This window comes from Rattus norvegicus, chromosome 8 (genome assembly GCF_036323735.1).
Source record: "Rattus norvegicus strain BN/NHsdMcwi chromosome 8, GRCr8, whole genome shotgun sequence".
Taxonomy (NCBI): domain Eukaryota; kingdom Metazoa; phylum Chordata; class Mammalia; order Rodentia; family Muridae; genus Rattus; species Rattus norvegicus.
In genome coordinates this window covers 70,038,058-70,060,952 of record NC_086026.1, presented here as the reverse complement: position 1 = coordinate 70,060,952, position 22,895 = coordinate 70,038,058, and the positions used below count along the sequence as shown (strand labels likewise).

Genomic DNA, 22,895 nt, shown 5'->3' with positions numbered 1-22,895 from the left:
ACATGTGGTTGCTGGGAATTGAACTCAGGACCTCTGGAAGAGCAGTCAATGCTCTTAACCACTGAGCCATCTCTCCAACCCCTCATTTTTATATTTTCAATATGCTGGAAGATCTTTGAGGGTAAGGAGTGATTTTTTTTTAAAACCAGGTTTCTGTTTTATTCTCAGTTTATTGAATGAATGGAAAATGTTCGTGATGGGTTTGAGGCATGAGCCTAAGAGATGAGTATTTGGAAACAACTCCCCAAGACATCCAGTTTGGGGAGTCTGGAAGCCTAGAATGGTGTTGGAGATAGAGTAGTGATGTAATTTAGGCTTTCCAAAAGTTTACATGTCCTAAAAGGAAGTATGTCAAGAAGGAGAAAATTACTGGCATTTTTTAATAAAAGAGGAAATTTAAACAAGAGAGGCTAATCAAGCAGATCTAAGGCAGCTGCTGCCCACCGGGGACAGTGATTTGGATCTAAAATTGTAGAACACAGAGAGAATTGGGGACATTTTTCTTTCTTAAAGAGATTCCAGAAGCCATGAGAGAAAACATTCAGGCTAAAAACATCTTATCAAGTTGGATTTAAGTTAGCATCTGCAATTGACGCAATTAAAAATATTCTCATTTATTTTATTTGGGTGTATGGAAATGTGCCTGCTTTCTATATGTTCAGATGCTGGTGGGGGCCAGAAGTGGGAGTCTCAGCCATTTGCTGGCCGATGGACTTGGGTCCAAGGAATCCAACCTGGGGCCTCTGCAAGAGCAGCAAAACCTTTCACCTGCTGTGTCATTTTCCCAGGTCCCTCCCTACGAGACCCAATTTTATTTCACAATTATAGTCTACTATTGCATCACTGAAGTAAAATGCCGTATACACTCAAAATGATTAACCGAATGTTTCACGGTAGAATAGGAAGATGAGGGCTATGACAAGGGGGAGAGGAAAGTAGTAATTGGATTTGCTTAGTCTAGGGAGTGGCACTATTGGGAGGTGTTGCCTTGTTGGAGAAAGTGTGTCACTGTAGGGGTAGGCTTGGAGACTGTCTCAGTTAGGGCTTCCATTGTTGTGAAGAGACACCATGATCAAGGCATCTCTTATAAAGGACAACATTTAATTCAGGCTGGCTTACAGGTCCAGAGGTTCAGTCCATTATCATCAAGGTGGGAGCATGGCAGCATCCGGGCAGACATGGGGCTGGAGGAGCTGAAAGTTCTACATTTTGTTCCAAAGGCGGTCAGAAGACTCTCTTCTAGGGGGCTAGGAAGAGGGTCTCCAAGCCCATCCCCACCATGACACGTTTCCTCTAACAAGGCCACATTTACTCCAACAAGGCAACACCTAATAGTGTCACTCCCTGGGCCAAACATATTCAAACCACCACATTAAGCTTGAGAACATGACCTGGAGGAAACAAAGGACAGGTAGTCACCTGAAGCAGTTAAACATTTTTTTAATTTAAGTTATTACTTTTTTGTATGTGTACACACATACACACATATGACATAATGTACATGTGGGGGTCAAAGACAACTTGAGGGAGTCAGCTCTTTCCATCTTCTTTGTGGGTCCTGGGGATTGAACTCAAGTCACCAGACTTGGCACCAAGTGCCTTTAATGGCTCATCCATCTAACTCTGCATAAATATTTTTAAGTCCATGAGCTAAGGGAAATTCTTATATTGTCTGTCACTAAACAAACATTTGTGTGAGTGTTGGAAACCACTTCACTGCATTTTCTCATCGACAGAATGAAGCATTCTGACCGGATGGTTTTGCAAGGTCCTTTCAACTCTAACCTTTCCAGGGGAGCTGGGAAATGGAAAGAATGGGCACATACACAAAAGGAATGAGTCTGTGATTGGCAGGATTTCCTTCAGAAAGCATCAGGAAGATTTGAAATGTCTGGAGCCTTAAAGTCACTCAACACCTCTATCATTAACAGGTATTAGCTGAGTATCTGCTAGAACACATCAAGAAAACACGGTAGTCAGTGACTAGTTGTTCCTTCCCATAGGGAGCTGGCAGGGCCATTAGGATCCAATTACTCTAGAGAAACCCAGCACTAAGCAGGAGTTTCTAGCTTCATTACTGAACCACTTATGAAGAAGAGTGGCCTTGGGTTTGCCAGCAACAGGAAGGCTGGTGTCTTAGTCAGGGTTCTATAAGGAACAGACTGATACTCAATACGTACTAAAAAGTGATTTCTTAGATTGGATTATAGGATGTGGTTTGCGTAGTTCAACAATGGTCATCTCACAACAACAGAGCGGTTAAGAATCTGCTAGTTTCTCAGTCTGCAAGGCTGGCTGTCTCTGCAGTCCCAATCTGGCACTTAAGGCCAAGACTATTCCTGGATAGTTGCTGGTCTTCAGACCGTGTTGGAAACTCAAAGAAGCTTGTTCTGTAACTGGGTAAGAAATGCAATAAGACAGATGAACTCTCCAGGAAAAAAGGCAAGCAGGCAGAAAGAATGTTTCCACTTTCCATCTCCTTTCACCCAAGCTGCCACCCATAGGTGCCACTTACAATGAGGGTGGGCTTTTACTGCTTCAAATGATCTGACCAAGGACATTTCTTAAAGGAGTTCCTAATGGCAACCATTTTAGTTGATTATAGATCTAGTCAAACTGACAGACAGATGGGCCAATTGACTTGCTGAGAGCACGGCAATCAAAGATTATATCAGATAGCTTCCCTAAACTTCAGCTTCAACAAGCAGGAACTAACTTCCACATTCGCATGCAACTCCATACTGCTGACTTGCCTGCCCAGTTCTTCCCCCATGCTTCAGCTCAGCACCACATCTGTGTCTCTGTGAGCTTCTGGGTTTTTAGCATTCAAAACATTGCCTGAAAGTGAGTTTGTGAAGAGAGGACAGGCTGAACACAGGCTTCAGAAGCAAAATATATGGGCCAAGGCTTGCTTAATATGGTAAGTATTTGCATCAGACATTACTTTAAGTAGTTAACACTCTACAGCTCTTGAAAGGCTATGGCAGAGATGTGATAATATCTTTACATCAAAGATGAGGAACCTGGGCACAGGAAGGTAAGGAAGCATGTTTAATTATTGGCAGAACCATAAGTGAAACCTGGGAGTTGGCCACTAAGTCCATTCTTGTAACCACCATGATTTTCTTGCCTTAGCTAACACCCACAAACCTACCCCCACACATAAAGAGAAATCCTTTTTAAAAGATAATATGTAAGTCAGAGATCAGAAGAAACTATACTTGAGTTGATTGCTTTAAAAAAAGGGGACAGACTTTGTTGATGGTGCCAGAAAATGGGAAAGGAATTACTGTCTGAAACAGGTGAGCAGTCTCAAAAGAAAGGAATATAGAGGAACCAAAATCTAAGGTCAACATTACATGTATAAACTCTTTGGGACAGTGGTATTAAACAGAATAGGTGTGGTAGGGAAAGGACAAAATCATGCAAGTATGTGTAAGCTATGTTCATAATTTTGACCTAAAAATTATATGTTTGTATTCCAAATGATGATAGAATATGACTAAACAAAGGGTCTAAGGCATCCATCCAGATGTGAGAAACAGGTCAGTATTACAGAAAGAACATTGTTCTGGTGATTGGAGCTATAATAAGAATTCCAGGCCCCTGAAGAAATTAACTTTTGGATGAGCCTCCTCGTGTGAAATGCATGGGTTTGGACTAGTTGAGAAACAAGGTTGCCTTCAGCCTTGCCATTCTATACCTCTCACAATTCAAAACCAAAATGTCGGTTATAGACCACTTGACTTCTTGGCAAACTTTCCTCAGATTTAGAACTAAACATTTCTTCTGTACAGTCATGGAGCCTTTGTTTACATAATGGGGCGGAAGCTTGACTGTCCCAAAGAAGGTTTGGAAGTCTTAAGAGAGCAAGTAGTGGTAATGGAATACAAGGTAAATGTAATCAGTGTTTATTGGGGGTTAGAAAGGTATGCAGCAAGGAGATGACGGGAAGTTTAGCTCGCCAGAAACATGAACATGAAGGCAGCAAGTATCAATCAAAAGAAGCTAAGGTAAGGGAAGGGATTATTAGCAAGACTTGTCTTCAGTAGTAGCTTCACAGCTTTCTTTCTCAGTCATTTTTTGACATGTCGACAGTCTTGGAGCTGTCGGTAGGGACTCCTATGTCAAGCGCACTCGGTCCCTCTGCAGTGGCCTCAGGAAAGCAGGCTTCTCCTTCATTGTCTCCAGGTCAGGCTTTATCCTTCCTTGCTTCGGCTCAGTGGAAGTGCCAAACTAAATGGGAAGATTCTGGGTATTTTTCCAAGAAAACACCCGCAGGTAGAAGGAATCAAACTTCCCGCGGGCAGAGTTGAGGCGGGTCCTAAAGAGGAAAGGACCGGAAGTCAGGGTTGCCATAGCCACCGATGTGTCCACCCTCTTCCCCATCTTATCCTCCTCCGGATCCACCCGCTGTTTTCACGCGGCCCGAAAAGAGCCAGAACAAGGAAGTGCTGACGCATCGGGTCCCACAGATAATCCCTGAGGCTAGCCACCCGGACGGCCCACAGATCTGGGGCGAGGACCAGACCGGAAATGGTGGTTTCTATGGTAACCCCTGAACAGGTTGCCTGGGAGATGACCCCTTTTGGTCTCTTTGAATCTTAGCTGTTGCATTACCTCGAAGGAGGATCGAACATCCTGGACTGTTTCCTGCCATGATTCCCGGGAAATACCGCTCCGTTTCTGGCCGGGCTGCAAACAACGTGAGTTGGGCCTTCCTGATTTTTCTTCCTTTCCAGTAGTCTTGTCCTCTCTGACTGGCGTCTTTGTCCTAGGTGATGGGCTGCATTACTGCGAACGGGGCTATTCAAGCTATTGTCTCATTGAGGCTAGGGTTTCCTGGATTAGTCCAAAGCACTTTCAGAGTTTTTGAATATTGTATGATGGGTGTTTAAAATCTTGCCCAGGGTCTGAGCTCCCCAGAAGGTGGAGCTGGTTTGCTAGGCAAACACTGGGATTCCTTTAGTTATTCCCCACCCCCCTTTCTTTTTTCAATTGAGAAAGGAACCTGTTCTTAGACACTCCCACCTCCTTTATTCAAACACTGATATACTGACTGGCAAGAGAAATGTCAGGGCTCCAAAGCCTGAGGTACAAGGTGGGTGAAATTGGTGCTTCCGACATTTTGAAAAATAAATCAATGAAAGCATTTGATTCTTAGACATGATTTTACAAATCTTCAGAAAATGGTTATTTACCAGAAAAGCAAAGAAATATGGAATATTTGACTGCGTTCTGATTTTTATAATGTCTTTACATTATGGTGTGTGGGTATTAAGAATACATTTTATAATTTAACTTTTACATTTCAGGTGAACTGTGGACTTCATCTGGTTATTCAAACGTCGTCACTTTCTGACAAAAACAAAGTAAGATTTAAGAAGATTTGTATTTAAGTTGAAAATCAATTGTCAGATAGTCTACACAAATAATTGCATGGTTTTTTTTTTTCCTTTTTTCAGAGCTGGGGACCGAACCCAGCTCTACCACTGAGCTAAATTCCCAACCCCAATTGCATGTTTTAAAAATAGTTTCTGACTTGGGGGTTGAATGTATCTATTTTGGTCTTCAATATAAAGCTGACTTTACTTTCTGCCTACTTTCATAAAGCCAAATCATCCTTCTTGTATCAATTTAGGCCATTTCATTACAAGAGTCCCCTTCCTTTACATCTAAACATTTCTGGTGAAGGTATTTCTTAAAATAATTTAGTTGAGAAATGCTTTTATTTCTTAGACATAGGTAAAATGAAGGTGTCATTCTAATGGTGGCATCTCTGGAAAGATAAAATGTGACATTTTTGGAGGATTTCACTTTGTGACCCATTTCAAATCAGAAGAAAAACTAGCTTAGCAGGGGAAGTGTTGTCTCAGTGTTTTTATAATATATCGAGTGTTTGATTCTTACCTGTTTGAGTTGGTGTGTGTCTGCGTGGGTGTGTCTGTGTGTCGGTCTCTGTGTCTCTGTGGAGGCCAGAGGAAGGTGTCAGATCCCCTGGAGCTGGTGTTACAAGCAGTTGTGAGACACCTGTCATGGGTACTAGCAACCAACTCAGGTCCTATGGAAGATCAGCCGTGGTCTTAACCACTGAACCTTTTTTCTACACCTAGACCATTTGCTTGTAATATCTTAGTAATTTCCAAAGTCTCCGGCTTTTCATTTAGTTTTTGAGATACATTTTTTTTCTTTCCTGCCTCACCTCAGCACTCATGAATGCCCACTCCCCTCCCTGTTTTATCCGTACACAATACACTTCTCCCTTTAAATAATGTGTACCTTCTCAACCATCACAGTTCATTGTTCCGTAAAACGTTCCCTAAACGTGGACGTCACTGGAAGAACTGTGTAGTATAAAGGCCAGAGTTTATGGACAGAAGCAGGAAGACAATAAACGCAGGCTGGTGAAGGTTTGAATAGAAGGGACCACTAATTAAGAGGCTGCAGCTGACTAGTTACATTTGGATGTGAAAATAGCCGACATTTTCTTCTGTGACCCCCCTGGCCTCATCACTTGGTCATCTCCAATAACAGTTGAATTAATGGAAATGTATTTCTTATTAGAAGCAGGCATAACAGATTGCATGTAAAACCTTCCTACCTGCCTTTGCCAGTTGGGTCTTTTTCTCCCGTGCCAGTGCTTTTAGGATTGCTGTGGTTTTCAGGGTGCTGTTTGATCCCCGTTCTTGTGTGTAGACATGTGTTCATGATGATATAATGCAAATACTGCTGTGATAGGGTGGGTGAGTGAGAAGCCTCGTAAGTCTTTGAAGATGGATTTTTAAGGTTTTAATGGCTAATCATAAGAGGTCATTCTGTTTGGGCTTTTCAGTTCTGCCATGAAAAATTATAAAAAAGAGTTAAAAATCTTAAATATGCAATTTTATTATGTTACAATTTGACATGTGAAGGGTTTTTAAAAAAATCAAGAGTTGCACTTAGCTTTCATTGTTTGCATTTCTTTTTTTATTGAGCAAATAATTCTTTCAGCCATTGTGTTTGTGGCCAAATTGTATTTGTGGAGAGTTTGGAGTATTTTAATCTGATCTTGTGTGACTGACTTTAATTGTATGTTTGGAAAAATTATACCTCCCATGCAAATTCCAATGTTGCCCATTTTAAAGTTTACAACTCAGTGGTATTAAGTACTTTCACAGTGTTGCAAGACCATCTCCTCTGGTTAGAGCTAGAACATTTCATCAGTCCAGACATACTCTCCACTACACAGTTGTTCCCTGCTCCTCACTATCTTAACTCTCGGAAACCACAAATATGCTTTCTGACTATGAATTTCTCAGCTGTGGGCAGTTCATATACATGGAATCAGATATGTGACCCTTCTGGGCTCATCCTTTTTTTTTTTTTTTAAAGTACATTTTATCTGTTATTTTATAATAAAGTGTATTTCTGACTGTTAGTTTCTTCCTATCAATATATTTTCTTAAATACTGTTTTTCAGGTTGAATTCAAGCTTAATAGAGAAACACCATCATTTCCTGGTAGACTGTTACAGCATGACCTGGAGAGAAACTACTCAAGTAGACAAGGTACTATCAGTTAGCAGAGAGTAGATTCGTTTTCTTTGAACAGTATCATTTAATATTGTTGTATGAATAGAACCCAAGAAATCTGAATTACAAAATGAAATAGTTCAGTTGGTTACAAAATTGGTTTGCTGATTGTTTAAATCAGAATCGGCAATATAGATCTATACATATAGACAGACAGACAGACACACCCACAGCCACACTCACACACACCACACATACACATTCCAATGCATAAACAAGCAAACGAACAAACAAAAAACAACAATCCCCCCCTTATTTTAGTTTGAAAGTAAGTGGAAAGGAATGTGCTGATCATATATTAGGGATAAAAATAGTGGCTAATTAGTAAGATAGAGGCTATAGGAAGACAAATATTTGAAAATAAGAAACTAGTGGAAAGTTGGAAGTAGAAAGAAACTGTCATCTTCCCACAATGTCACATGGTCACAGAGACATAAGCATTGCATCATCAGAATCCTTAATCTTGGTGTGACTCTCTTGGGAGTTTGTTAAAACCTCAGATTCTGAGTGCCTCCTTCTCTTCCCCATTGTGATTGTGTAGGTGTGGGGTGGTATTTGTGGATGTGCATCCATAGTGCCACAGTTGATTCTGACAGGTGCAGTGGCGATGTAGCCTGTGGACCACCCTTGGGCAGATGTAGGTAATAGGATGTGGTTGTACTTCTGAGAGATGTTTCTAAAATCAAAGTAAAGTCTCCTTCAGAACGTCGGACTCCTAGTTGAGCTCGTTACTTGTGTGTGCTCATGTGGATCAGTTCTGGGTCCTTGGATATGGCGCCGCCTCCTCAACCTTCCAGGAGCACCTGCTTCTCTCTGCCCTGCCTCCCACCCATCACATGCTTTTTGGTCCTGTAGATTTGCTTGCTGTGTCTAGATGTCTGTACAAGAAGGCCCTTTGGTTGTTCATTTCATTACTGTATGAACCAAAGGCAGTACTGAGTAGTGTGAACACTGACTAGTATGTGGTTTTGTTTTTATTTTATATTTTTTTTTTTTGTGGAGCATCTCTGAGCCCTCCTCTTGGACCCACATAACCTTACCAGTCTTTTCTCTTTCCTTCATCCTCACCCAAGACTGTCAATTCCTGGAATTGACATCTGCATAACTCTAGTTCTGTGGTGCAGGAAATATCTGTCTCCTTCTTTCCTTTGGCTCCAAGTGCATTTCTAGAGTGTACCTGTGCTGTCTCCACTGTTCTCAGCAGGGAACTGAGATTCCAGCCTGCAAATTCTCAGCTAGAGGTTAGTGTATGTCTTCATCGTAAATTACTTTTTATATTTTTACATAATAGCATCTTAATTTTTCCCTCAGTTCTGAATGAAACTTACTTTTTCACAGTTTTTCTAGAATTAGAGTAGAGGATTGGTGTTAATTTATATGATAATTGATAGAGCATTACTAGATATTTGCTGGTGAGGAAAAGTGTGGTTGTATTGAATTAGTGAACCGTAGAGGCAGAGTTTTGTATATAAAACTCATGACCCATAAAGTACAAAATAAAAATAAATTTTGGCAGAGAAAAGTTGAATTGGCTTTTACTTAAAAGATTCCATTCAAAATTATTCTCCATGACAAGACATTCCTTTGATGTGTCTTAAATGTGGACTTGATCATTCCCAACACACCCCTTCTATGTTCTAGGCAGTGTTATGCAAAGAAAGCCAGACACATTGTAGTTATTATCTTGACTTCTGTACTCAATTTTCTACAACCCAGTACATACATGGTGGGGGGAAATTTTAGGTCTACAAGGATTTAAAAAAATTTAAATCTTGTCAGGCAAAGTTTGGCCTCTGTGTGATCAGCTATGCCAGTATATCTAGTCCTCCACATCCCATTTCAGACAACACATACAATCTATCAGCACAATGTGACCAGGGCCCTCTCAGTCAAAATAAAGGAACTCGTTTGTCTAAGCCCTGATTCTTCAGGCCTGTTGGGGGGGTTGCTGAGCATCGGTGTGTCCACAGGGCTTTGTAAGAGCTGGCTACTCCAGTGATGCTACTGAAATCTCATTAAGTCCTTCAAGTAATTATGTAAAATCTGTGCATGGCGGGAGGAGGCAATGCTCTCCACAGTGTGCTGCGCTATCCCTGCAGACACGACCACCCTCTCACACAACCCTCCACAGTCTCTACTCTACAATATATGAGAACTTACTGGCTGTAGACCATTTTGTCTCTGGGCACTTTGAGGCACTACTTATACTAAAATGCAGGAATTTCTGATTTTCTTTTCTTAATGAAGTAAAACACAAAATAGTTCCACAGAATAGAAAAGCAGTTCATCTACTGGTTACCTCCTGCGTCTAAATTCTGCTGAGATGTAAAACAAGACCCAGCTTTCAGGAGCATACAGATCTGGTGGGGATGTTAGGGCAGGCATGATGGAAAACTGGCATCAACACTTCTGGAAAGTCCCGCCCTCCAGGCAGTTTCCATGTGAGTGCTTCCACCTGCACAGACACAGGGCTGGTCAAAGATTCCCATGTGCCCCATCACACGTTTTTGTATGTAGACTTTAAGGTCTTTTTAGCATCATTTTTGTCTTTTGCCATTTATGATCTGGTGTATATTGCATCCATGGTAAACTTAGCAGCTGAAACTACTGACAAATTTGTATGTCTGAGGAGCTGAAGCATGTAAGATTGAATTCTTTCATTCACAAAGTGTAAATGAAATTTATTGTTTGATATTTTCCTCTGCTTTCCAAGTCATGGACAGTTTTTATCTGCTGGTATATCCTGGATTGCCTTGAAGTTTTACTAGTAATTCAGAGAACCTGGTGAATTGTTCATCAGACAGAATGAGATCCTTTATCCCCGTTTCCCTTTGTCATCTTCCGCTGACCTTGGCAGCTAATCTTTATGCTGGAGCTAATCCTTGTGCTGCTCTCAGCTTTGGACTCCAAATCAGTGTGCTGGTTTCTGTGGGGATCCTGCCTGCACGCATTCTATCGTTTGATGTTTTATTGGTGAGCACAGTGTTGATTCTAAAGCTTACCTCTTGGGGCAGCATAATTAGCTGTCTTGATGTTTCATGTTACCTCAGGAAAGGGAGATATGAGCACTGATTGTTTTCTGCACAGAATGAGATGCCCTGACCTTGTAGACCTGAAAAGGCCAGCTGATACCAACACCACTGCTTTACAGCCACACCATGTGTGACTTGATTTTCCGATATTACCATATCGTTAGTGACCTCCTGTAGGAGTGTCAGCTTCTAGGCTTGTTTTTCTTCTTACTGGGTGGTTGAAGCAGCAGAATGCTGTGGCCTCCTCGGTTCTATCATCCTGCCTATTGCTCCCATCGCTGACTTCTTTATCACTTGCTCTTTCAGTGGATTCTATATACAGAGAAAATTAAGGTAAATATACTCTGGGATTGACATTCTTGGAACTTTTCATCTTCGCTTCCAGACCATTCCATATACTTCTAGCTCTTGAATGTGTCCTGGTATCTACCTCTGCTTACACTCGTCTTCGCTGTTCTCTATTAGCCAGTAACTAGACACTCTGAAGCACTATATACTGCTCTTTTTAAAAGAGCAGTTATAAATATTTTTAAAATGTATGTGAGGGGGTTGGGGATTTAGCTCAGTGGAAGAGCTCAGACCCTGGGTTCGGTCCTCAGCTCTGAAAAAAAATGTGAGTGTGAATGTGTGCTTGCATGTGTGTCTGCCACAATCGTGCAGTGCCTGTAGAGGCCAGAAAAGGGAATTGGATCCCCCAGAATGGATGGGTGTAAGCTGCCATATGTGGTTACTGGCTATCAAACCTGGGTCCTCTGTAGGAGCAGCCAGTGCTCTTCACCACCAAGCTGTCTCTGCAGCAGTCCGTTTACCTTCTGTGTTTTGCACATTGTTCCAGCCTACGCATTTCATACGAGTTTGTTCTCCAAGATGAAAAGCTTCTTACTTTAAGAAACACCCTGCTAACAGCCCATAGATTTCATGGAGTGTCACATTCTCTCTGGATCCGAACTAAAGTGTCCTAGATTTATGGATCCGCACTTTGGAGTCTGTGCAGCCTTCCCTAGTAATAGTAGCTGCCTACATAGAAGGAGGAAACCGATGATGTGAGGTTTACGTCTGCTACCCCAAACTGCTTTCTGTGTATGTCCTATAGCAAAGTCATGTATTATGTAGCTTTGTGATAAACTCTTTGATATTTTGAAGGAGATGGAAGAGTAATAAGTCCTTCGCCTCGTAATAAGTCATCATGCATCTCATCCACAACTAACGTGACAGAACTCTGTGGGCTGGACATGAGAACTGCCACAACCTCCTTGTCAGCATTTGGAGACTCTTCCATTCAGACACCTTCAAAGCCCAGAATCCGGCAGGGCTGTCATAGTGCTGGCCCCAATGTATCTGGTAATGAGGGGCTATCATATAGCGGAACATGTAGTTGGCATGTAGTGTCAGGAGTCAAAATTGTAAAGGGATAAAGACAGCGCTAGAGTACTTCTGGATCTTTCCGCTGACCTGTAAGGCAAGGGAAAGTTATTTGGCACCCACAGAGCACAGAGCTTAGTGTTGAGAAGACAACAGCCCCACAGTAATAATCAGCTCCCAGTACAGAAGCTGTGGAAATAGCAGAAAAGATTTTTGTAGGCTCCGAAGAGCTCTAAATAAACAGTGCCTCTAGTTTCCCAGCTGCTAAGCTTTGCCTTAATCAAGTGATCTGTGTATCGTTCTTAATAGGTGATCACATTAATCTGGTGAGCTCATCAATGCCATCATTTCCTATTCTCCAGCGTTCTTCTGAAGAGAAAACTCTTTACTCAGACAGGCTGACCCTAGAAAGGTGAGGACGATTTCTTTTCTCCTTTTCACAATATCCACCTCTCCTGTTGCTTCCCTCAGAAGTCGTCACCCCAAAGGTGACTTTCTGTGGTCACCCTCTCCCCAGACACAGTCCCTGCCACACTTACATGCCCCTCCTCTGCGTTTTTCCCACCTTAGCACTTTCCTTGCTTTAGTATATTAATATTAACTTTTGTTTATTGTCTGTGGCCTCCTAGAATATAAGTTTCATAAATGATGATTTTTTGTTCAAGTGTGTGTCCTGGGCACCTAGAACAGAGCCTAGAATAAAGTGGGTTCTTGATAAAATGATGTACAAGGGGGCAAATATCTAAGGTTTGATGACCTTCTTTATAACCAGGAAGAGATCTGTAATGGTTCATTGGGTGGAGGTTTAGACAGAACATTTCTGCTGTCCCTAGCTGACCATAGCATGGTACAGCAGACACATGGGATGGACCCTCCTGCATGTATCAGGGGAAAGCTCTGTTCTCTAGGCAGAGCTCTAGTTGAGAACGATGTCTCTCATGACAGCTTTAGGAAGCAGGTGGGTTTTGAGATCCCATCCTAAATACTGCCTTCAGTTTTAATGTTTGAAGGATTGTATAGGAACTTCCCCTTCAGTCTTTAAAAACACAGGCAGGAAGAGTAACTCAGTCTCATATTGTTTGACATTAGATGCCATAGCTGTCATGTGTGTAGTCAAGAAAGTTGGGCGAGCAGTGAAGAATCACCTTGGGAAACCTTGCTTGACAGCCAGTGGGTATCATTAGTGATTTCTGCATTTAGTGTGTGGATTTATGGTCAGGGACTGAGTGTTCGAGAGAAGATTCTAGTCCTAAGAAGAAATTCTTGACCCTCATTGATTAAAACTAGGCCTGAAATACCAGGAAGGAAACCCATTAGCTCCAAGAAGGGAACAGAAGTCAGATAAATCATGGTCCTATATAGATGTTAACAATGGGCAGGGGGTCATAACCTAAGGCTTTTATAGGTGTGGCAGGGCCCTCTTGGAGGTCGTTACACCATTGCTTCTTATCTCATTTTGAAGGAGTGGTGGGCATCCGTGGGGTAAGGAAAAGCAACTTTATTTCAAGGCATAGCAGTTTGTGAAAGGAGGGCAGGAAGTGCTTTTCCCATGTTAGTGACAGCTGACTCCAGGATTGGAGTTATGGCTTTCACTGTGAGAGACAGAAAGATCGAGAAGGGTGGCACAATTCAAGTTTTGCTAAGAGCAAAGATAGAAATTTCCACTAGTGTATTTGTAGTCATTCAAGTTACAGTTTACACAGCAAAAGTCCTTTGGGAGAGTATAATGCATGGGATAGTTTCTGAATATGAGCTACACAAAACTGGTTTTATTGCCCAATGGTTTTTACTTTTCTGAAGGTCTCTCTCTGAGATAGGATCTCACTCTGTATCAATTGTTGGTTTAGGACTCAGTATGTAGACACAGTCATCTCAAATTTAGATGTGCACCTGCCTCTGCTTCCCACATGCTGGGATTAAAAGTACACCACTGTGCACAGCTTAAGGGTCTGCTTTAAAAATATCATATCCGTGTGAGCATTAATAGTCCCTTATCCATTCATGCTAACCATTCTTTTTCCTTATTGCAAAAGAATTCTGATCACTCTTGTATTCTGCCTGTGTTCATAGCACTCTGATTTATTTTCTTCAAAGCTTCCACCCATGTGGTTTTCACTGAACATCATCAGTTTCTGATGAGTCATGCTAATATTGTTGATGTGCAGACAGAGCTCTATTTTCCTTGAAGAACCTTTAGTCTCCATGCAGAATCTCACAGGACCACTTTGTGGTGTGGGTAGAGCCTCCTAGGCCGTGTTATGATGGGTAGAGTTCTCTGTGGGCCATGAACTTATTATTTGCTTCACAACAGAAGCAGTGCAGCTGTCTGTATAGAAGAGGCTTGCTGTTAACCACACTTAGACATACTCAGAATGTCTCCATTCCATCTTGTAGAAGAATGAATGCTCTGCAGAGTTAAAGCTAGTGTTGGACAGTTGAACCCAGCATCCAGCTTTCTGTGGAGAGCGTCAGTAGGGTTGCCTTGCAATGAAGGTGCTTCATGTGGAATATTTTATGAATGTCCTCCATTGTAGATGACAGGGCCTCTTCTTGCTCTCATGAACATTCTGGAGGCAGTGACTCTAAAAGAAGCCTATCTGTATGGGTCTTGCTCCCATGACATCAGTGACTGAAACCAAAGGCATTTTTTTTTCTGTTTTTGTGACATGGTTTGACCACCTAAACCTCTCCCATAGGAGACAATTACATTAGAAACCTGTTGATGTCAATGTCGTGTGAAATCATTAGTATTAGAGACTTGTTTTAAAAGGCACTGAGAGTTTAGACTGGATGCTAGTAATCTTCCTGGTTAGTTAGTGCCTATTGGCCTCTTTTGTGTGCATAAGTCACCATTAAATTTAGGTCCCATCCCTGGGGGGCAAGAAGTGGTCCAGATCATCTTTTTCTTTTTAAAATATTGATTTCATGTGTATCCATGTGTGCCTGAGTGTATGTCTGTACCCCAATGCAGTCCTGAGCCTGTGAAGGTCAGAAAAGGGGGCTAGGATGCCTTGAATTAGAGTCGCAGGCAGTTACGAGCTGAACTGAACCTGGGTCCTCGTAAGAGCAATAAGTGTTCTTAGCTGAGCCTTCTCTGCACCCCAGTCCCTTCCCCTCTCAAGGCCTAGATGAACACCACTTAACAGTATTTGACAGAGGAAGCAGGATGCTGACTCAGAATCTGACTGACCTTGCATTTTTTCCAGACAAAAGTTGACTGTGTGCCCTATCATCGACGGGGAGGAGCACCTTCGTTTGTTGAACTTTCAGCACAATTTTATAACTCGGATCCAAAATATTTCTAATCTACAGAGGCTAATATTCTTGGACTTATATGATAACCAGATTGAAGAAATTAGTGGGCTTTCCACTCTGAAATCCCTTCGTGTCCTCCTGTTAGGGAAGAACAGGTATTTGTAAAGCAGTTTCTCTGTCTCTGTGGGTATTCCTGTGTTGTGTGTGCTGGGGGTACGTGGGGTGTATGTATATGTGCACTGTACCTCTGTATGCCTGTGTTCATGTTTATGTGCTTGTGTGTGTATGTGTAAATATATTCATATATGTGCACATGTCTGTGCTGGTGCTCACAGTGCATATAGAGTCTGGTGAAGAACCTTTGGTGTCCTGCTCTGTCACTCTGCGCTTTTCTCTTGAGGCAAGTCTCTCACTGAACATATAGCTTGCATTTGGGGTATGGAGAGGCACTAGATTGGCCAGCATGTGAGCACCCAGGATATTCCTTTTTCTGCAGCACTTTTGGTGGACACTGCTGCACCCTGCTTTCTACGTGGGTGTTGGTGATGCAGATTCAGTTCCGCGTGCTTGTGGAGGCGGCAGCACTCCTAAGCGCTAAGCTATGGAGCAGTTCTTGCCTGTAGCCTAGAATGGATTACCATTCTGGTGGTAAGCCACAGCAGAGTTAACACCATAGGCGTTGTTAGAGAAAAGCTCAGTTGAAGTCAGCGGTAGCACTGGCCTAATATGCGTGAGACCCTGGGTTTGAGTTCTAGCACTGAAATCCCTTCGTGATCTCTTCTGTGGGGTTCAGTGTGGCAGGCCTGCTGCAATGGTCCAGCGCCATGTCTTAACTAAAAGGTTATGGGAGAGTCTGGCTTCGATTATATGACTTCCTAGGGTATCTTTTAAGCCTGTGTGCTCACTTGAGGCCTGTATGTTTCACCTGCTGTTCTTGCTAGTGTTTGCCTGAGGGAGGCATTCACTTTGTGATTATTAGATCAGCGCTTGACTCTTTTTCAGAGTATGTCACTCTGTGATACTGTATGCTTTTATTTAGAGACTTGTTTCTGTTTTTGATTTTATGTACATGTGTGTATGTTTTCTTGAGCATACATCTGTGCACCCCTGTATGCCTAGTGTCTGTGGAGGCCAGAAGAAGGCATTAGATGCCCTGGAGCTGGAATTGCAGGCCATCATGGGTTGCCTGATGTGGGTATTGGGAACCAAACCCAGGTCCCCTGCAAAAGCAGCAAGTGACTTTAAAGTGGAGCCATCCCTCCAACCCTCAGTATGTTTTACTGTCACATCTTGTGTGTCAGCTGCCCTGGATCCTTGCCTATAGCTTTGCCAGACAGGAGCTATGCAATTCCTGACTCGTGGCCTTACGGGTACTCAAGACTTCATTCAGTTTTACCAAATAGCTTTTCAGTACCTTAGCAGAAGGATTAGCAGAGTCTAACAGTTAGTGACACCCTGATGAGAAGAACAGTTCATAAGAGAAGTTCCTAGTACATTTGTTTAACTTTCTGTGACTTGATGGTCTTCAGATAAGAAGGCCCAGAGAAGCGGGTTAAAGTCACATTGACCCTCTTAGGTGTGATGGGTAGTGGGCAGCCTTAGAGGGATGGAGTTGGACAAGGCCTGTGGTTCCTGTGGGAGCCCGGACAGCTCAGCGAGGCTTGTCTGTGCTCGCTTTTCCTGTGTCTGTTCCCTCCTGCTGCTTTCTGTTTATAGACAGGACTCATCTGGCCCAAGGGTCTTATGAGTCCTCCCAGAGGATGTGGGTCAGAGTCTTTTTATGGTCTTGGGTAAAATGGTAGGAAGAGGCCAGTGTGACCTTCTAGCCTCTATAGTTTTCTGACTTTAGCCAAAATTATGTAATATTCGAAGTGCTGTGTTTGGAGATGTTTTATTATTAGCTCTGTATTCTCAAGGTCATGTCCCAGAATTTTAGGATCATATTTTCCCTGATGTTTCTCTGAAGTTTTTATTAGTATAGCTTATTGGTTCAAATGTTGTGTTATTAATTCCACTAAAGTATAAATGACAGAGTTTGAGGGGCCAGAGAGCCGGCTCAGTGATTAAGAGCATTAAATCCTGGCAGAAGAGCAAAGTTCATGTCCCAGTATCCACTTCAGGCCTGCCCTCAACCAGCTCCAGCCTTAGGGGATCTGATGCCCTCTTCTGGCCTCTGTGAGCCCTGTCCTCCTTGCCCTTCACACACATAAACACATAATTAAACATACAAAGAAAAGAAAAAGTTTCACATAGTTTGAGAGAATTGGGGAAATTAATAAACCATGGACTATCAAAATTTAAAGTGACATCAGACATATGCCCTTTCCTTTTAGAGATGTGGAGATGGAGCAGCTGAGTGGATCTGGCATGGTCAGTTGTGTGTACATACAGTCACACAGCAGGAGTATGTCTCCAGGCAGCTCTCTGAGCAAAGTGCAGAGAGAGGCCTTAAGGCTTGCCTTTCCAGGTGCTCCATGCTGGCTCCCACAGAGAGTGCTCCTTTCTGCTTCTCTGAGTTATTGGTGTCGAGCTCATATTTACTCTTCAGTGTCACTGCCTGAGGCTCCCCCTTTTCATCCGTAGGTTAAGATATTTCCTAGAGACATCTGTGATCCCGCCTCTTATTTTAAACACTCTCTGGATGTCTGGTTGCCCTTAGTGAATGCCTTCTCACTAGTCTTTCCATCCGTTTCTCAGTTTCTCAGAAACAGTATGTTCATCTTGACCCTGAAGACAGCATAGTTTTGGCCTTACTGAGGTTCTTGGGGTTTCCTACACCGAGAAACCTAATGCCCTCTGCTGTGTCCTTACTTTGCTGCAATGGGAACAATCTAATAGAGCCTCCTCCTCCTCTTCCTCCTCCTCCTCTTCCTCTTCCTCCTCTTCCTTCTCTTCTTTCTCCTCCTCTTCTTCCTCCCCTCTTCTTCTTCCTCCTCCTCTTCCTCCTCCTTTTCTTCCTCCCCTCTTCTTCTTCCTCCTCCTCTTCCTCCTCTCCTCTTCTTCTTCCTCCTCTTCCTCTTCCTCTTCCTCTTCCTCCTCTCCTCTTCCTCCCCTCCTCCTCCTCCTCCTCTTCCTCCTCTCCTCTTCCTCCCCCCTCCTCCTCCTCTTTCTCCTCTCCTCTTCCTCTTCCTCCTCCTCCTCTTCCTCCTCTCCTCTTCCTCTTCCCCCTCTTCTTCTTCCTCCTCCTCTTCCTCCTCTCCTCTTCTTCTTCCTCCTCTTCCTCTTCCTCTTCCTCTTCCTCCTCTTCCTCTTCTTCCTCTTCCTCCTCTTCCTCTCCTCTTCCTCTTCCTCTTCCTCTTCTTCCTCCTCCTCCTCCTGCTCCTCTTTTCCTCCTCCTCAGTCTTTTGTTTGCTTGCTCTGGAAAGCTATACTTTGATTTTCACAGAAGGAGGCGCTGATAAACAGTTGTTGAACTCCTAGGACATTTGAATTAAAGCGAAATGTTGTCACAAGAAAACTTGCTACACTCTCCAAGATCAGGTGTCCCTCAAGTATCCACAACATATACCTCTGATACCAAAAGCGGCTGCCAGTGCTCCTGGCTGGAACATCCTATGGAGACATCCTATGGAGAGCTCTGGTGCATTCCTGAGCTCTGGAGAGCAGAAGGGACCTGACTGAGCATCTCCAGCTGTGTGTTGTGGATGTTTTTTTGGCCCCTGTTAGTCAGAACAGATTTCTCCAGCTTCTTTTGAAAATTCCCGGGCAGTGGAACCAGAGCACACAAGCTTCTAGGTTCAGATGACCAGTGGAGCTTCTTCAGTGTCATTGCCTTTATGTCCTTTCAGCCCTCGGTCTCAGGTTTGATGCCATTTACATGATTTCATTGCTCTGATAACAGCACATGAGTTCCATTGAGATCCTATATCAGAGAGTGTTCTGGGTGAAGAGTTTTTTTTAATCCCTGGAGATTAAGTTTCAAAATGTTAAACCCATAATTCTGGGGCTGGAGAGATGGCTCAGATGCTTGCCAACAAGCATGAGGACATGAGGTTTCCGCTTAAAGGCCAGGCATGGTTATGTGTACTTGTAACCCCAGTGATAGGGAGTAGAGACAGGCAGATAATAAATTATAGGGGCTTGCTGGCCAGGTGGTGTACTCAAAATAGTGAGCTTCAGGTTTAGAGAAATATTCTTTCTCAAAAAGAAAAGCAAAACTGAACAACAACAAACGAGAAGAGAGTAGAGCAAGACATTCTCACATCAACCTCAGACCTTCATACATGCCTGCATACACACACACACACACACACACACACACACACACACATGCACACATGTATGCACACACATATAGGCACACATTTTACCACACACACCCCCCACCCACATACCATATTTCTGGACAAGCAGCTTAACCAGCGTTTGAATAACTCAATATGGGAACCCCCTGGAGGACAAAGCTAGTTCAAAGGGGACTAGGAGGAGCTGATCATTGCTGTTTTACCAAGCTCTCCAGCTGAATCTGATTCACATAAGGGTTTGAACCACTGTTTTAGGGAAGATGACAGAATGGGATCAGTGAATGCTCTAAAACCATGAGGTCAGATTGTTGTTGGAAAGCATGGCACTGCCTAAGCCACGTGGTTGGGCTTCTGTAACTCCCTCTAAGTGTTCTAGGTATACCAGGAGCAAAACAAACAAACAAACAAAAACCAAACAACCCAAAACAAAGACAAAGTGAAAAGAGAAACCATCTATTAACCAGGTATTTAGACGTGAACTAGGATGGTTTGAAGTACCTGGCCTTAGGTAAAGGCTTTTGAGTTCACAAGGATGCTCATGGTTTGATGGACAGTGTGACATATCCTGCTTTCAGTGACGGTTGTGAGTCCACACGGAGGCACATGGTCTGAGTGAAGTGAATTAGGAGTACTGGTAGGGTAGTGTGTTTTCAGGAAAAGAGCAGACGCTGAGGTTTTAGGAGACACAGTATGTGGGTTATGCGGAGTGTGGTATTCTGAAGTGGGAAGGACTAAAGCCATGCTGCAGTGGTGCGGGGGTGAGAGGAAGACTCTTATCAGTAGGTTAGATTGAACTGGGTGGCGGAGGGGGCCTTGTTCTGGCAATGATGTCAACTGGCTAAGGTCTGAAAGCATTAGACGTTCATGAGATTTAGGTGTACACTGTGCTAGCATGGTGATTTGCCTTCTGGTAGCATTGACGAAGGTAGACATTGTTCTTCGAGATAATAAATAATGACAGCAGGAATAAGTAACATAGGCTTGGTGGTAACCGTGAGTTTTACGTCATTTTCTTCTCCCTATTGAGTAGTTATGGTGTGAATCTGTAGGATCCATAGGAACCTTGAGAATAAGTACTTTTCATGCTAAGAGCGTGCTTGTGGGCAGCAAGGCAGGTAAAGTAGCCATAGAGGGCAGCATTGAGAAGAACATGGGTAGACCTAACCACAAGGGCAGTTTTAATTTTAGCAATGAAATTCTTTTATTTTTTATTTTAAAGCATCATCTTGCTCTGTTGCTCCAGGCTCTCTCTGAATTTCCAAACTTCTGGACTCAAGCGATCATCTTGCTTTAGCCTTTCAAATAGTTGGGACTATGGGCATGTGCCGCGGTGCCTGGCACTGCCTCTCCTCCCCAGCACACACCCTGACCCAAGGTTAGGGGTAGAATTGCTTTTCTCTAAAGTAAGACATTTATGCATCTGTTACTACTCTGTGTGTGCAGTGGGAAGAACTTAACTATTAAAGTGAGTATACCCTTCTGCCTTAGCAGGCTTTGCCTTGCCACAGATGTGAAGTGTCTGCATTTCTTTTCAATTCTGCTTATTCTGATTTTCAGAATCAAGAAAATCTCAAATCTGGAGAATCTAAAAAATTTAGATGTCTTGGACCTTCATGGAAATCAGGTATCGTACAGCTCTTTTCCTTCTTTTTCTTCTCTCCCTTCCCCCTCCTTTCCTCCCTCTTCCATCCTCACATACCCCTCTCCCTTCTCTTTTGAAAGTCTGTGTTAAAAGTGTTTTGAGGATCGTGCTATCGTTGAATCGTAAGAGCTACTTTATGGATTCATTGACTGCCTAAGGTCTTCAGCCTTTTGATGCAGGTTCCTAGTTTCTCAGAAGTAAATCACAGATGAGACCCTGGGACCTGTTTAGTTGTGACAGTTGGTACTAGGAAAACTCAAGAGCACCGCACACACTGGGCTGAGCGTCCCACATAAGTCAATCAAGAAAATGCCCTACCGACTTACCTACAGGCCAGTGCGATGGAGGCATTTCCTCAGTTGATAGTTCCTCCTCCTGAATAGCTCAGATTTGTATCAAGGTGATAGAAAACTAACCAGCAGATGGGGAAACTGTTTTCTGGAGACCTTATAGTTGGCACACTGGTTGGAATAATCTCATGTTAGGATCATGTTAGTGCTAGGTATATAAGGTGACAGATTGAGTAAATATTTCAAAAGTGGAAACATCAAGGCCTAGCCTCCTGTATGAGAGTAGTGGTGAGTACTTAGGAATCTGGGAGATTGGCTCTAGCTTCTAGTCCGAACTTTGACCTGCCTTACCATATTTTGTTTTTCTAGAGATGCTTCAAAAAGATACAAATGTGCTTCTAGAAGATTCTGCTCTTTCAGTAATAGCCTTCTCAGGGAGAACACACCCTTCCTGTGGTTGACAAACACTTTCCTTTCCTTATCCATGGGTGGGAAAGTTGTCTTTATCCAAACACCAGCGCATACAGCTCTCCTGTGTTCAGAAGCCTAGGCTCTAGTCAGCGTGGCTCACAATTAGACTTTTGTTCTTAATGTGCCCACCATCGTTTTGTCTGAGGAGTAGATTGTTCTAGTTCTGCTTTTTCTCTGTATTTTGAGTGTTTCAGGCATGTGTTTTTATTACTGGTTTCCTTTTATATAGCCTCTATGTCGCAATTTTGTTGTTCATGTATTTAAATTACATCATATATTTAGTGTCAAACATTTTACTCTATATCTAGTTATACAGTTCTGCCATTTAAAAGTGTTTGTAACCTTTTATTTCTTTTTAAAATTATATATAACTTTATTTCACTCTAAATCAATAAGATGAATAATCTTAGATCAAATTTTAAACATGACCACAGGTTACCTTCATATATTATCAATTTATAATACACCCATACATATGTCTCTTCGTGAGCCTAGGAAGAATCTGGATGAGATTGCGGAAGAGTCTAGATTACAGCATGGAAACTGTATTATGAATCTAAAAAGAGATTCTTTTAGCAAACATGCTTTAAATTATTAGATTTAAAAAGTAGTAAATGGTATAGCAATCTAAAAGGGCAGGTTTATATCCACTGATGGTGGATTCTATTAAAAAAAGATGTGTGTGCCTTTGCACATACATGTTTGTGTGTGTATGTGTATGTGCACATGTATGTGCACTTGCATCAGAAGAGGACATTGGATCCCTTGGAGCTGGAGTTACAGGCAGTTGTGAGCCTTCATGTAGGAGCTGGGAACTAAATTCTGGTCCTTCATAACTTCAGCAAGCTCTCAACCCTAAGGCTCTCTCTAGTCCCTCAAATATATCTTCTTAATGAAAGTGTTGCATGAGTGACTCACTGTTTCTTAAGGGTGTCCTGTGAAGAGGTTGATGAGTTTCCCTCCCCCATCCTGTGTTGGGGACATTCATCCTGCTGTGCTGTGTTGCCTGAGAAATAACAGCGGGGCTT

At 42.7% G+C, this 22,895-nt stretch overlaps 1 protein-coding gene and 1 long non-coding RNA gene across 11 annotated transcripts in view; one reads left to right on the top strand and one right to left on the bottom strand.

Moving 5' to 3' along the window:
- Positions 1 to 3,895: 3,895 nt before the first annotated feature.
- Positions 3,896 to 4,760, bottom strand: LOC108351719 (uncharacterized). The gene is made up of 2 exons (XR_001839401.3): positions 4,621 to 4,760; positions 3,896 to 4,324 (listed from the first exon to the last, which is right to left on the bottom strand). It is a non-coding gene; the product is annotated as an uncharacterized LOC108351719 (long non-coding RNA).
- Lrrc49 (leucine rich repeat containing 49) overlaps positions 4,374 to 22,895 on the top strand; it is a 107,618-nt gene continuing 89,096 nt past the window's right edge. The window contains exons 1-7 of one of the 10 annotated variants that reach the window (XM_063265143.1): positions 4,571 to 4,706; positions 5,316 to 5,372; positions 7,460 to 7,547; positions 11,747 to 11,944; positions 12,275 to 12,377; positions 15,172 to 15,375; positions 21,022 to 21,088. In XM_063265143.1, coding sequence (XP_063121213.1) covers positions 4,659 to 4,706; positions 5,316 to 5,372; positions 7,460 to 7,547; positions 11,747 to 11,944; positions 12,275 to 12,377; positions 15,172 to 15,375; positions 21,022 to 21,088 — 765 coding nt within the window. In that variant the 5' untranslated portion in view covers positions 4,571 to 4,658. Of the gene's footprint in view, positions 4,707 to 5,001; positions 5,102 to 5,315; positions 5,373 to 7,459; positions 7,548 to 11,746; positions 11,945 to 12,274; positions 12,378 to 15,171; positions 15,376 to 21,021; positions 21,089 to 22,895 lie in introns of those variants that run through there. The other 9 variants (XM_063265144.1, XM_063265145.1, NM_001134469.1 and 6 more) reach the window with 9 other exon arrangements.